Genomic DNA, 14814 nt, shown 5'->3' with positions numbered 1-14814 from the left:
TACAAAAATGTAAAAAGTGTTTTTCACCCTCCTTTCATTTAAAAACTAAGGTAGTGGTCAAGGTCCAAGCAAACCTAAGGGTGGATGTTTCAAAAATTATCTAAGATAGCCCATAACTTTGACAGTTACCCATGGCTGTTCAGCTTTTTCCAAACAGACGTCTATCCCCACTGCAGTGTGTTTTCTCAGTGTTTATTTTTCTAACTTCTGTAGAAAAATTTAAAATAAAGCTTATTATAGCAAGAACCAAATTCAGTTCTCTTACTAGAGAGCAAATGGCTGCAGCCAAAGAAAGCTTTTCTTAAATATTTTTGTTAGAAGAGAAGAGGAATTAGCTGGCAGCTGGCATTAGATTTTGTTCTCATATTTTCCAGTCTAAAGTAACTGGCAACAATTCCTCTTGCTCTGTATCATCTGTTTGCTGGACTTAATGACTATATAAGGCAACATGGCCTATGAGTTTACCAGTCTCATATTTCTGAGTAATTCATAAAGTTTTTGATCTTTCAAGAGTTCTTACATCTTATGAAACTTTCTATATACTGTATTTTGTTGTTACCGTGAAGAAAGTGCTAAAAGTTTCATCAGCTTATTTTATAAGTCCAGATATGTAGGACATTTCAAGGGAGGGAAATATGTGCATTCTAATGTTTGAAGTAGTCTTTTAAATCTCTGAGTGTCAGTGCTAAAGAGAAGGTGGCACTGGATTAACAGTCAGGATTTGTGAGGTTTTTGCATATTTCTCACTATATTAACATTATGTATATTTACGAGATAGTTGGTTCTCAAAGTTTTAGTTATCATTTTACTTTTAGCATGAATTAGTGCATAGTTATTTTGGTTTGTTGTTCAGTTTTAGAAGTTTATATGGCTTATAGTTCTACTCTAAATGGGTAATTTTCAAAAGCTTGTTCTGTAGCACACTCAGAATTGAGGGTGTGTCCTAACCCAAACGTTTTCTCTTAATAAAAGCCAAAACCCTCCCAAATAAGACAAACACATAAAAATACAAGTGTTCCAAAAAGAACAATGGCTGGAAAACAGGATGTCTTCCAGGAAAAATGGGCAGCTCTTCCAAAGCTCTCATTTTCAGATTCACAGTTTTGCCTTCCACTTGCTGACTTGAGTACTACTCTCCTTCAACTCACTTTACAGATTGGTTCTGTCCTGTAGTTTTGATTAATTTTTATATCAGTTTAATTTCATTTAATATTGTCTGCCTTTGGTAAACTACATGCATCTAGAGCATGTAGGACTGTCAGGTTTGTGGAACACCTGGATAAATGCTGATGCACAGCTACTGTTAGAATAATATTTGTTAAGAATTAGTTTTGTTGCTTATGAAGTGAATGATTTGCACTGCTACTCAGCATACTTAAAATTTGCTACAACTTATATTTTTTTCTCAGTGATTTTAGATTTTTGTAGCTTATGGGATGTTTTAAGAGCCATCACAGTTGATGTTTCTACAGTACCTTATTCTTTTTTTTCCCATTTCTCTTTTCATTCAATGCTGTTGTCGCTCTTTCACCAGTTTTGAAACTTCTGCTGCTGGAGGAAGCTGGCTAAGGGATGTGAGGTGGCACGATATTAAACACCATAAGAAACGCCCAGTTTTCTGTTCTAGATGTAATTTAGTTGCCAGCTCACTAATGTCAAAAGAGTGTCAAGACTGGTGTGAGGGTGTGAACCAAAATGCAGTCTGGTAGAAGGGTAGGAAGGAGGAGAGGAGGTGGAGGGAATTGGCTTGAATGAAGCTATGAGTAGCTGACACTAGAGAACAGCAGGTGCACTGGATTTGTGCAAAGTCAACTGTGATCCTGCTTCTGGTCACTTAGCTCACTTGCCTGCTTTGTCTTTTACCCCCTCTTACCTCTTTAGCAGTTGTCTCATTGAAATCTTCAGAGAGTTACAACTGAAAAACTTTTAAACACCATTTCTGTGCAGAGATATGCTGAGTTTCCTATAGCAACCAGTGGGAATACTACAGCATCTACTCTCTGTAGTGTTGTTTGAGAGGTTGAGTTTATTGTGTATTTCCTGGGAGATACACTGGGTAATGTTACACATTAAATTATTGCAACAATGCCAGCACTTCAGTATTGTAGGTGGTGATGAGCTTTGCTCTACTAACAAACAGATTGTACCATGTCTCTGTATGGCCATTCAAGAGTAACAGTAGAAGGAGAGCATGTTAGTCCCCTCCTTGTAATGCACTCCTGGGAAGAATCACACCTTATCCCACGGAATTGTATCCTCCTGGCCTGTAGGAGAGCTTAAGTTTTCCTACAAAAGTCTTACACTTCCATAACTCGTTTAACAGGAAGTTGTTAATCAGTATTTTAACATATGCTGTGGCTTCTCTTCTGAGAATTAGTACTGTTTATGGCAGCCAAATCAAGCCATAAGGTTGGCAGTGTTCAGAGGCTGCTTTTTGTACTTCTGTGAACTTTATTTATGGCCCTGTGTATTCTACATTCCAGCACATTTTTTTCCCTTTGTAAAGGTTTCTAGGGTCTTTAGAACACTCAATGTGTATAGAGATACTCATTAGTTTTTAGCCTATCTTTTCTTATTGGCTGAAGTTTATTTGTTTATTTTTTAATCTGATTTTTAATCTCTTCCAAAGTATGTGTTGCATTAGTTCTCAGTATAGAGCTTTGGTAAGATGTGAATTTCTTGGCTTTCAGGCAGATAATGAAATTTCTTTTCACTTCTCTGAGCAGAGGAAGAATTGTAAGAGGTTTGAGTAACAAGACACACAGACTACTTCATTGAAAGTGTAAGTGGTGTCTGGAATCCTGCCTCTGTCCAGTGATCTGGTTGTTAGAGTCTGCAAGGCACATCACGTCTCTCAATTGCAGTGTGTTGTGGAAAGACACCATCGTTTCTGGCTTCTGGCAAAATTTCATTCAGTTACAAATTCTGCCCGCAGTTTTTCCAGTGTTCTGGAAAATTTTTCTGTTAGTTCTGCTGCAGAGAACCAGCTGGCATTCTCTGAATTTAGCCAAACTAAGAGAATTATGCATTGCTTAAAATGGTGACAGAGGAGGAAATCATATTGTTAAGCTATTTTTTAAATATGGAAAGTTTTTAGGTTTAGTGCTTTATAAAAGATTCATCAACTGGGAGTCCTTTGCTTGCTTCCTTTTTCTCCATAGGACTCTTCAGTTAGTTATGATGGCAGCATTGCTGTAACTTCTGTCAGAATCACATGCTAGGGGATCCTGTTCTTCTCCAGCAAGTCATGGCATGGCAGTGCCCAAAATTCAGAGTGAAAACCCCTTGTTATTTTGCTGGACTGTGGCTGGGGGCTCCCTCCTGCTTATGAAGAAATTCTTTGCCTCCTTTCTTCTCACTTTGCTGTGAGTGTGTCTGCTGTCACTGTTATTTCTCTACTTTTGCAGGTATAAGGATTTTTTTTTTCTGAGTTGCCTTTTGGAAAGCTCTTCTTAAATTGCAAACAGTGTATCTATTGCTGGTCTGATTATGTTGGGAAACTAAGTGCGGACTTGAAACAACTTCATTGAAAGGAAACGTGGGGTGAAGACAGGGGGAGATAGAACACTAAAAAAGCCAGAAGAGGAGAAAACAAAACAAATATTTCTCCCTAATACCTGTAGACTAAGATTACAGTGTGTGTTACTGCTGAGTGCTTCTGGTAGAACTGGAAAGGAAGCTCTGGGTGGGAAAATGCAACAAACTTTATCTGACAGGGGAATTTGCCTTTAAAGCCCAAACAGTGAAAGCTTGATTATGCCAGGAGTTTGAGGGCTCATATTCCTTCTAAAACATTTCATGGCTTAAGATTTATTTGCAAAGCTTTTTAAATAATCCTATAAAGTTCTTAGCTGTAGTAATGTTTTTTAATTTCTGAGCTTCAGCTTCAAGTGGAAGTAACATTTCTGAAATTGGTCTTTGTCTTTATTCCTGTACATTAGGTGGATGAAGAGAATTTCTGATATTGTATGTATTTCTTGTCTAAATGACCACTCTTAGTAGCAAACAGCTCAGGTTTTTTGTATCATTGTTTTTCCATGTTTCATGCTTTAAGGTCTGATGATGAAATGAATGGGTAGGCTTGTTTTTTAGCAGAGGTGTGTAATAATCAAATTATTGACAGTGAGGTTGTACCATAGGCGCTGTGTTGTTTCATAGGCTGTGTTGCAACCTTCTGATATGCTTTTTAGTCACATCAATGCAAAGTGTCACTTCTCAGTGGAATCTCTTCAGTTGTTCTTAGTTTTCTTATGGGCTGTGGCAGTTAATACAGAAACCACTGTGATAAATGTTTCAGTCCAGTGCAGGATATGTTTCTCAATGTTGAATTTCAACATGCATTGTGTTGCTCAATGCATTTATTCAGTGAAGTCTGTTTAGGAGACAGCAGAGGACTTACTGTGTTAATTGCTGTATTCAGTACACTGAACAAAATATGAAAACAAAAGGAAATGCAAATCTTTTCTCTCATGCTATTTTGCTGAAAACATCATTATGTAAAACTGTTAAATACAGGATGCAGGTATGAGCACCTCAGGGGGATAGGGACCACTTTTGGAAGGTATTTATGGTGTCCATTTGCTTCTATTTTGCCTATGAATAAAGAAAAAATAAATCATATAATAAACTGGGTTCTTTGTCTTAAAACAGTATAAAATTACTTCTTCTAGAAGCCAGGTAGACTGCATAGATTTTTAAAGCGTCTCATAATGTACAGTCAAAACTTGTGATTAGAACAAGAGAATTAGTCTGAATACTCAATTTGTGGTTAGTCTTATCAACTACTACCAAGCTACTTGTTTGGTTTATTACTTAAACTTCTGTGGGTTTGCATGATTGAGGAAGTAATATAAAACTGAAATCATTCACATTAAGTTGGACTTTTCATCCTGGTTCAATTTTTTTTTTTTATATATATATATATATATATATATATATATTTTCAGATTTAAGAAGAGGAGGAGATTTGAGAAAATATACTAAAAATTTGCACAATTAATTTTCAAAGTGGAATGTGCTGAAATTATCTTAGTTTTCCTAAATGAAAATGTTCTGTGTTCTAGCTCATAGTTTACTTTTGTAGAACTGTACTACTAAAGCTTACATACCAATGTAAAAGAACCCATTTTGCAACAAATTATTTTCAATAAGGGTTTTTTTACATTTGGAAATTAAAAACTTCATAGCTTTAAATTGATAATCGTGTAGAAAAAAAAATAACAGCACCTCAAACAAAACAAAAAAGACTGTTCAGTATACAGTATGGGTTGTAGCTAAGACCTTATTCTCTTCTGAAAGGTATTACTTCCATTTAGCCTTGCTAGTATTCCATAAATAGACAAGCATTAACCTTTTCTCACTAAAATAATCGTGCTAGTACTCTAATAGGGCAAAACTAGTTGTAAATGAGGTACTTTAAAAAAGACATTGAATACAAAGTGATCCTGCAGCCAGTGATGGGTTTGTGCTTTCACCTAAAGAAGGAATCAACCAAGAAAGTTAGCAATCTCTGCAGAACTACTGGAGAATCTTTTCACTTTAGATTCTTACAGTCTGGTTTCATCCATAACAAATGTAAATGATCAGGTAGATGGCTTAGTCTGAGTTTAGTTTCCCTCATATAGCCTGACTCTCTGTAGAGAGGGGATGTCTGAAACAGGATCTCTGACTTTCTGGAGAAACTACTGGGGGGAATTATTCCATGATGGGCAAAGATGGAAATTTTCTGCCCCAAGGAAGATGACTCCTACCCCATCTGCAGATTTGCAGCTGTGAAACAGATTTGGGGCCAGTGTAGCAGAGGAGGGCCTGGGAGCATCCAAGCCAGCAGAGCCTGAACTGCACTGAAGCACCAGGAGAAAGGGGAGGTGGTCATTTCTGAGAGACTCCTGGCCCCATGTGCCATCCTGACCTGTTTTCTCTTGAGGTTTGTGCTTGCCTGGACCTCAGGTTCAGCATGTTGTCAACTGTTACAGCCCTCAAACCATTACTCACTGCTGCTCTTTCCTGTGGGGATCAACACCACTTCCAGGGGAGATCTGGAAAGCATGAACGGTGACTGCAGCGTGGCTCTGGAGGCAGTTCAAGGGCACAGGGGCTCAGGTGGTGAGCTCCATCCTGCTGGTAAGGTTGAAGAGACAAGAAAGTGATTTGGAGTAGCCAGGAGAGAGTCATGAACAGGAAATCATGGAAGCCAAGCCAATAACCCTCTGTGATCAGAAGTTTGGCTTGGTGGATGAGGGAAGAACAATGGATACAGCTGACCTTGACTTCAGTAAAGCTTTTGACACAGTCTGCTACATCCTCGTAGGTAAACTGCGAAGAACAGAGTAGATAAATGGACAGCTTGGTTGAAAAGTGGCTAAACTCTCAGGCTCAGTGAGTTGTGGTCAGCAACATGAAATTTGGCTGGAGGACCATCAGTAGTGATTTACCCCAGGGTAAAACCTGGGGCCAGCACAAATTCATGGCTGTCCTGGATGGTGGGACAGAGTGTGCTCTCAGCAAGTTGGCTTGCTTAAAACTGGAAGGAGTGCTTGATAGACCTGATAGTTGTACTGCTATTTAGAGGGACTTTAACAAGCTGGAGAAATGTGCCAACAGAAATCTCATGAAGTTCAACAAATGGAAATGTAACATCTTGTGCTTAGAGAGGAATGACTCTGTCTCCCATGTCAGGCTGGGAGCTGACTGTCTGGAAAGCAGCTTTGCTGAAGAAGATGAGGGCTGTTCAGTTGGACAGAAAGGGGAAGAGAAGTCAGAAATGTGCACTTATGGCAAAGGACAACAGCATCCTGGGCTGCAGTAGGAGAAGTGTTGCCAGCTGGGTGAGGGAGATTTTTCCATTCTCCACAGCACTGGTGAGGCACATCTGAAGTGCAGTGTGGGATTCCCCAGTACAACAGAGATAGGGACGTGCTGGAATAAGTCCAGTGAAGGGCCACAAAAATAATGAAGGTATTGGGCATCTCTTATGATATCCTGCTCCAGTCCCTTAATCATCTTCATGATGCCCAGAATAGCCTGAGCCCTGTTTATGGCAAGGGCATGGTGCTCATGTAGATTCTTGCAGTAGGTCCCATGATGTGTGTTGTCTTTTGTTCTGGAATATCTGGTTATTACATCTTACTTTTTTCATTGAAAGAATAATGATTTTCTTTTTCCCTGCTTAATTATTTGTTACAGGCAGGTCTGGTAATATTGTTCATAGGTAACATTGTTGAAATATTTTCACCATTACAAAAGTATATTAAGTAACAGTACTCCTTATATGAGTTAATCTATTATGTGTTATCTTTACTGGAAGTATTTGCAAAGGAAATCACTAATTAAACTATTAATAGATCCTTTGTAAAAGAATGGTATGTGCTATTCTTAAAAAAGAAAGTGAAGGTAGGATGATGATTCTTGTCTGTTTGTGAAAATATACAACATTTGTTCTTGTAGCGGTTTGTTGTTTTGTTTTAGCATTTAGCTGAACCACCACAATTAGTTTCTTAACTGGGGAATATCAAAATCCTTTTCTCATGCAGTTAGATGAGTTTGACTGCGGTAACTGGATGGGTTTGGATTTATTTCTTGCTTAAATACTCTGGTAATTTCTGTGAAGTTAATTGAAATCATTAAATGAAGAGAGAACTAAGGGAACTCAGGTCTGTTGGTTTTGTTATCTAGAATTAGAATATTATAGGATCAAAAAGGATGTTTTATATTAGTTTTTAATGTCAGCAATCTTGAAACAGAATAGGTACCTTTGTACAGCATAATATTCTGCAAAGATTTTCAGTGAAGAAAGTATGCATAACATAGCAATGAGTTATCCCTTTTAATTATTTCTGAGGATTTTTCTCACTTTGGTACTTAATCCTGTTGATGCCTTTTTCTTTATCAGTGATAGAATGAACTTGTGCCTTGAAAACAGCCTCTTATGTTTGCAAGCTGTTATCACATCTTCCTGCCACCTTCTTAATCCCAATTCTTCATTCTTCTGTTGCCTCTGTCTTCTAGATCTCTTATTTTCCTGGACTCATGTGGGTTTCTTTTTCAGTTTATTATAATTTGCAAATTCATGTTAATGACTGTTCATCTGTAACAGGTCTGTGGTGACTCCAGAAGTATTTCTTCAGAAAATAGGACCACATTTCATTATTCTATGTGGTTTGTACAGAGTAGGTCCTGTGTATTTGTGTATATTGTGGGATGTATATTTATTTATATGAATGGTGGAAGAGGGGGTAAGAGAATGGTGAAACTTTTTATAGCTTTTAAAAAATGTGTCTAAAAAGTCTTAAGAATGGAAGAGGGTTGTTTTGTTTGTTTACGACAATCCTGGAAACAGCCTAATTCTCTATGGATCAAAATCTATAACTATTGTGTTTATTTCTTCAGTGTTACAAATTCTAAGCTGCTTTTCTTTATTTTTTTTCCTGTCCATCCCGTCCCGTTCCCCCCCCCCCTCCCCCCCTCCTTTTCTCTGCAATTTACAGCTTTTGGAAATTAACTGGACTGGACTGACCAATCTTCTGGATGTTCCAGGACTGAAGTGAGTATACCTAAAACACTGTTTGATATATCTGCACCCCAATAAAGCCCAGAAAATCTCAAGACCATCAATTGGATAGTTTCTAGGTTAGATGACTCTGAGCATTTAACTCTTAATATAGAATTATATGAAATTGCTCAATTTGCAGAAAGTAGTGATTTCACCACAAGTCAAAGTATGCCAAAAGTATATCTAGTAGGTCTTGTTAAAAATACTTAGAAAATATAATTTGTAATATACTTCTTTTAGTATTCTCAGCCTTTCCAGTATCTTGTGAATTTTGTATCTGCTATCTCCTATGACAGCAGGAAGACACAGAGCCTTCTTTTCATGCCAGTGGGTTCATGACATCTTGGTTCTTGGCTTTGTATGCCAGTCCATCTCTATTTGCTTGTCTAAAGGTCGTTAAAAATACCTTAAGATTATTCAAATTAAATACAGTTTCTAATATTGTCAAGTGTTTACTTTTGAAGCTTTCAGTTTATTATGTGAAGATCAAGTGGAGTAGCAAAAACATTGACTGTATATAGCTATAAAATAGCTTAGCTTATTCAGAGCTTTTCCTAATACCACATGATAAAATCCCAAATTAAAAAGCATCAATAGAGGTGCAAATCAGGCTGCTTTCAGTCATTAGAAACCTGATAAAGTTAAATCCATTAATATATTCATATTTATCAGGATTTAATAGTTACCCAGGGGCTTTTTAATATGGAGACAATGGCAAAGGAGATAATGGCGGATCTGATACACACTTGGATTTTGTGACTACCCCTTTTATTAGATCCCATACTCTCAAGAGTTGGCTGACTCCAGAATTATTTTTTATTGTTTCAAAACAGGAGTTTGAATTTAGGTATTAAATTAATCCCCTAGTAATAAATTACATGACTGAAGTGGATTTTGCTTTCCTTAGACACGTGAAGTCATTGCACGGAATCCCAGCTGAACAGTTTGAAATTAGAACTTGCATTAAGTAGGTTAATGGCTCCAAGAATTGCTCATGTTTCAAGCCTGCTTAAGACTGTCTCTGAGGAAAGAGGTTTTCTTGATGAGTGAGAGAAAATGGCTTCCAAAATACAGCTCCTGAGTAATAATTCCCCTTTTTGATATAACATGACTAAATTTACATTTAGTACTTAACTTTACTAGACTCCTGAGACTCACATCCTGCTACATATTTGCCTGACTGCAAACACAAAACCTCAGATGTAAACAAAGTCTCACTAAGTATCTCAAGTTTATGGTTTCCAGAGCAACCAAACTTGGCCACATATGCACAAACCAGTGCCATCCAGACGTGGTATAGTTTCTATAGTAACTGTAACTGGGGTGACTCATGCTCTGCCTTGCCAAGAGGTTTCTTTAGTGCTGTATTTGTTTTTCTTATCTGTATAGATAAGTTGTGTATTTTGGTCTGACAAGTTGACATATTGTAGTTGTTATAAACAATGATGAACAAGAGATTGCTGCCACCACAGGTACCTTTATAGTCCTGTGGCTGTTGGCTGCACACTAAAGTGCTTATTTGTACTGTTTGCAAATGTCTTCTGCTAATTGAATTTCAGCATTAGCTGCTGGAAGCTTCCCTGTCAGCTGTTAACAATTTTTTCATTACTTTTCCTGTATGACTCCACAAGGAGAAGGACACACAAGTAATTCATATTCCATCGTTAGTATAGCTTGTGGAGAGGTGGAATTAAAATCTCCGTGTGAGCAGGAGCCAGGCTGTGAGAATATTTAGGTGCTTTCAGGAGGGGATGTGGATGATGGGAAGATGTTGGGGTTGCTTGAGATTCAGTGAAAACACTCAATGCAGTCAGAAATGTGCTGTCTCTGCAGTATGAATAAAGATAGCATAGGAAAAATACACAGCTGATAAAAATTAAGTAGAGCTAAGTAGAGAGCAATACAAAAGAGTAGGCAACTAACAATTATTTTTCTGCAGTGAAATTGAGCTTTTGAAGACAGTTTAATAAACTATATGAAACATTGCACACTTCTTTCATTTTTTGAACTGAAAAAATAATTGTACATAGAATCATTGACTAAAGTTTTATGATCTTAGGAAGCTGTTTTTAATGATGCGTCAACATAAGGGTTTATATTAATGCATCTTTCTGTTGCTTGCAGTGTTTTGTCTCTGTTTTCCATAGATCAGACCACTTACTTTAGTTAACAAAAAATGCAAAACATTGTCATTTTTGCCTCGTATTCATAAAGAATACTTTGCATCCAAGAGTACCCCAGCTGGCTGACGCTAGATGAGATTTAAACAGCTTGAAAGCATCGTGTAGTTATAGAATTAATATCATTCATTAGTTAATTGCATACAGTCTTCAGTCTTCTTTTTCAGATCCCTGTATTTAAATGTAGAGTATCTGCTACCTTCTAGGAGACCAGTTTCTCTGTGTACTTGGTGAAACTTCATTAATGCTGCCTCATTTTTCTCAGGTGTTTTTGTGAAATTCAAGTGGTAATGTTGGGATAAAATTATGAGACTGACCTCTGGAACCAGAGTTGGGGTTTGGTTCTGGCATAAAGGATTGTGAGTCCTCCCAGTGCTTGGGCTGTGTTTCTTTCTCTTATTTAAGGAGATTTGCTGTAGCTCTACTTGAACATTAGTCAGTCTCTGAATCTTTTTCTGGTCCAGAGCAGGTTTATTTATGCCTGCGATCACATAAAGGATCTTAAGGATCTGTGATCTCAAGGAAGAACTAGAGAAGATCAGGGCAGCCTTTCTTTCAAGGCAGCTCTGATACCATTGCTTTCCTTGCATGGCTCCTTTGCTTTCTGTCAGTTGGTTTTCTCCATTATTTATCTGTTCTTAAGGGACTGAGCATAAAGGCAGAGCTTTCTCTTCCTGACAAGTAGGGACACTAACAAAAGCAGGAACAAAAAATCTTACCTGATCTCTGTACTAGAGTTTTGTCATTAGGCTTGTATTTTGAAAAGTGTGATTGTTGCATGTGTAGTTACCATCATTTCAGCTTGGGTTTGGTTTTTCTTTTCCTTTTAATGTTAAGACTGGTTGAGATGTTTATCTTCAATTTTTTTGTCACCTCTTAACAAAATAATGATTTCTATTTTCTTGGCTCATTTCAAAGAGTTGAGCATACATAAACTGAAAGCTAGATGTTTGGCATAATGAAACGTGAAAGTTTGAAAAGCAATATGTTAAAATGATAGCTAAGTGAAGCTACTCTTCAGATAACATGATTATCTTGTAGTATTTGTCTTAAGATTTGCTGAAACTGAATTTCTAGGGTTCACATAGAATGACAACCTCTGTAAATGTGATTGGAAAAGCTCTGCACGAAGGGGAGGGGAAGGAAGACTCTTTAGGGTACATGTGAATTAACTCAGAAGCAGAGAGGAAATTTTTTTCCTCTGAGCAGTATCTTAATATTATCCACTGTTTCTTCTTTCTAACCAGAAGCCTGCACAGACCTGTCCATTGATTTTGATGCAGCCTTGAGCTCCTTCTGTTCCTGTTGCTCTGAGTACCATTACAAAGTCAGCCATGTTCCATCATGTACTGTAGTTACCTGGATTTACAGTGGAAGTGGGCAGCCAAGGGGTTGCAGGCTGTTCAGGTTGCAAATCTCTGGCATGAACATCACTGTGCATTTCTAGTGGGCCAGATTGCATTTAATGGGTTTGTTCTGTTGCCCATCTCTAGCATAATGTTAATTGCTCACCACTACATTTTCTTTCCAAATGAAACTGTAACACATATCATGTTTCACTGCAGCTTTTGTGTTTTTATATGCTAGCTCCTGGGTCAGAGCTATTCCCAGCTTCAGATTCAGTCTTGGAAAACTTCAGAAGGCTCACACACAAGCGCTTCATCCAAAAAATGTTTTAAGTAATCAAACATTATTTGCATCTTGATTTCACAAAGACTGGAAAAAGGGAATAATGGAGTGTATTTAGGAGGAGAAACTGCAGCTCCACCAGCTTTAGTGAGAATGTACCTCTGCAGTTCAGAGTATCTCAAGTATTGTTGTAATTACCTCTCCAAACCTTTGTACATCCTCCTGGGATGTCCTGGGGACTTGCGTTCCATGTTCTGTCTTATGCCTGTGTAGGCAGTGTGTGGAACCAGTGCTATTGGTCTGACAATGATTTGTTGTCAGCTCAGACCTGAGCTGGGTGACCTTGTTGCTTAGGAAATTGTTCTCTTCTCTGTGTTTGTGGAGAGGTGTGGGGTTGGGTTTTACGTGATTCATTACCAGGGTGGTTGCACTGCCACTCCCTTTTCACTGAACAAAACCAGTTTTGCTTCCCTAGGCTATGTTTTACTCTGCCATGAGCTTGTGTTCTGTGTGTCTGTGGTTTAAGTGATGGTCCTCCCAGCTCAAGAGGGCAAGTGGTTTCATAACAATACAGGAATGGGTAGCCAAACTTGCAAGGACAGATAAATCATTATTGAAGTACAAAAGTAATTAAATAGTTACCATCTGCTTGGTTATACACATTAGAGGCAAGAGCACTTATGCAATAGCCTTTTACCCAGGCTGGTTTTAAAAGGCAAGGGTGAGGGAGAAATTTGGCCGTGGCAGGGAAATGGGAACTTTATATTCATCCCTGTGGTTTCTGCTGTTCAGTGTCAGCTGCTTCCACCTGGTGGCTATTTGGGCAAGAACCCATTATTTTAAGTTTACAAACCAGATGTGTCTTCTGCTCTCCCAGAAAGGCAAATATTTTCTCCATTTAGGTTGTTACGCAGCAAAAGGAATATTTTTTTGAAGTAACTGAGGATTCTTTTCTCCAACAGTGGCTTATCAGATACAATAATATTGGATATCATATCCAACTACTTGGTCCTTCCAAACAGAATTACAGTCCCCCTCGTCAGTGAAGTGCAGATCGCTCAGCTGCGGTTTCCTATACCAAAGGTAAGCAGGTTTCTGTTAACAGTAATAGTTGGGCATTTAGTTTCTTCTGTAGTTACTGTTCAAGGCAATCTGGAGGAATTTTGAAATACAACTACTGCACTGGTACAAGTTGCTGTGAATTTAATCACTGATAATAACTGATTTAATTTATAAACAGTTTCTGTGAAGTTAATGTTTCAAAAGAACACCATGAAAGAGTTATTTATTTATTTATTTATTCTCTTTGTTGGAATCTTAAACATATTACTTTTACAATCATTAGATTGCTACAATCTATTTTAACTGTATAGGTTAAAAAAAAAAGTAGCATGTATTTTATATTATCATGGAAAATTACTATTACTATGCTTCACTAAACAGTTGTTGCTATATTTTGTTACTCAGTTCCAGAAACTTGGTATTTATTGATGTAACTGGCATGTTTCTGATGGCTGATGACAGTTTTTCTTTCCAGGAGTCTCTTGACTGCTAGGTCTGTTGAGTGTGTGGATCATCACTGATATTTTCTATTTACAGTATGTCCAAAATAAGATTCATGTTAAGGAAATGGCAATGGAAATTATAAAACATCTTTGTGTAAATTGTGATGACATGGAAGCTTTCAGATTACTATACAAACCCATCTTCTCCTTTTTCAGGGTGTTCTAAGAATACACTTTATTGAAGCTCAGGACCTAGAGGGGAAAGATACTTACCTAAAAGGGATTGTCAAAGGAAAGTCAGATCCTTATGGAATCATCCGTGTGGGCAACCAAATTTTCCAAAGCAAGGTCATCAAAGAAAATCTCAATCCAAAATGGAATGAAGTTTATGAGGTATAACCAAAAAAATACCTTGTTGTATGTTCTTCTGTACAGAAGAAACAAAAGAAGAGATATTCTCTTTCTTTTGTTAAATAGGTTATTTTGGGAGTGTCTTAAGGAGCATCTTGATATCTCCCTCTAGAAGCCCAAAGTTCTGTAACAAAACAGAAGTTCTTCCTTTATTTATTTATTTGTCTAGACTGACCATCAGTAATTCTGAAATAGTAGTTTGGGCTTTTAGAGCCAACATTGATAAGTTTTATCTGAAAAGCTCTTAAAATTGCTCTACTCATTAAATTGCAATTTTTTAAAGCATATGCTTACTAATGTATTTTATTGTACAAAGGTCCTGTAGCTCAGTGCTTTACTGTTATTATGCCATTTAACCAAGCTGGTCAGTTTTACTGAACTCTCACTGAACTTCCAGGCCTTAGTGTATGAACATCCAGGACAGGAGCTAGAGATTGAGCTCTTTGATGAAGATCCAGATAAAGATGACTTCCTGGGAAGGTAAATGTTATGAAGAATATGTTTGTAGGTATCGGAAAGAGATTGAATATTGTCATTT

The 14814-nt window shown here is 37.5% G+C and overlaps 1 protein-coding gene across 2 annotated transcripts in view; it reads left to right on the top strand.

Moving 5' to 3' along the window:
- ESYT2 (extended synaptotagmin 2) overlaps nt 1-14814 on the top strand; it is an 80779-nt gene that overhangs the window by 42307 nt on the left and 23658 nt on the right. For both annotated transcript variants that reach the window (XM_053949562.1, XM_053949571.1), the window contains exons 7-10: nt 8487-8542; nt 13323-13443; nt 14082-14258; nt 14674-14756. In XM_053949562.1, the coding sequence (XP_053805537.1) occupies nt 8487-8542; nt 13323-13443; nt 14082-14258; nt 14674-14756 (437 nt within the window). The remainder of the gene's footprint in view (nt 1-8486; nt 8543-13322; nt 13444-14081; nt 14259-14673; nt 14757-14814) is intronic.

Source organism: Vidua chalybeata, chromosome 1 (assembly GCF_026979565.1).
Source record: "Vidua chalybeata isolate OUT-0048 chromosome 1, bVidCha1 merged haplotype, whole genome shotgun sequence".
Classification (NCBI taxonomy): domain Eukaryota; kingdom Metazoa; phylum Chordata; class Aves; order Passeriformes; family Viduidae; genus Vidua; species Vidua chalybeata.
This window is presented reverse-complemented; position numbering and strand designations above follow the sequence as displayed.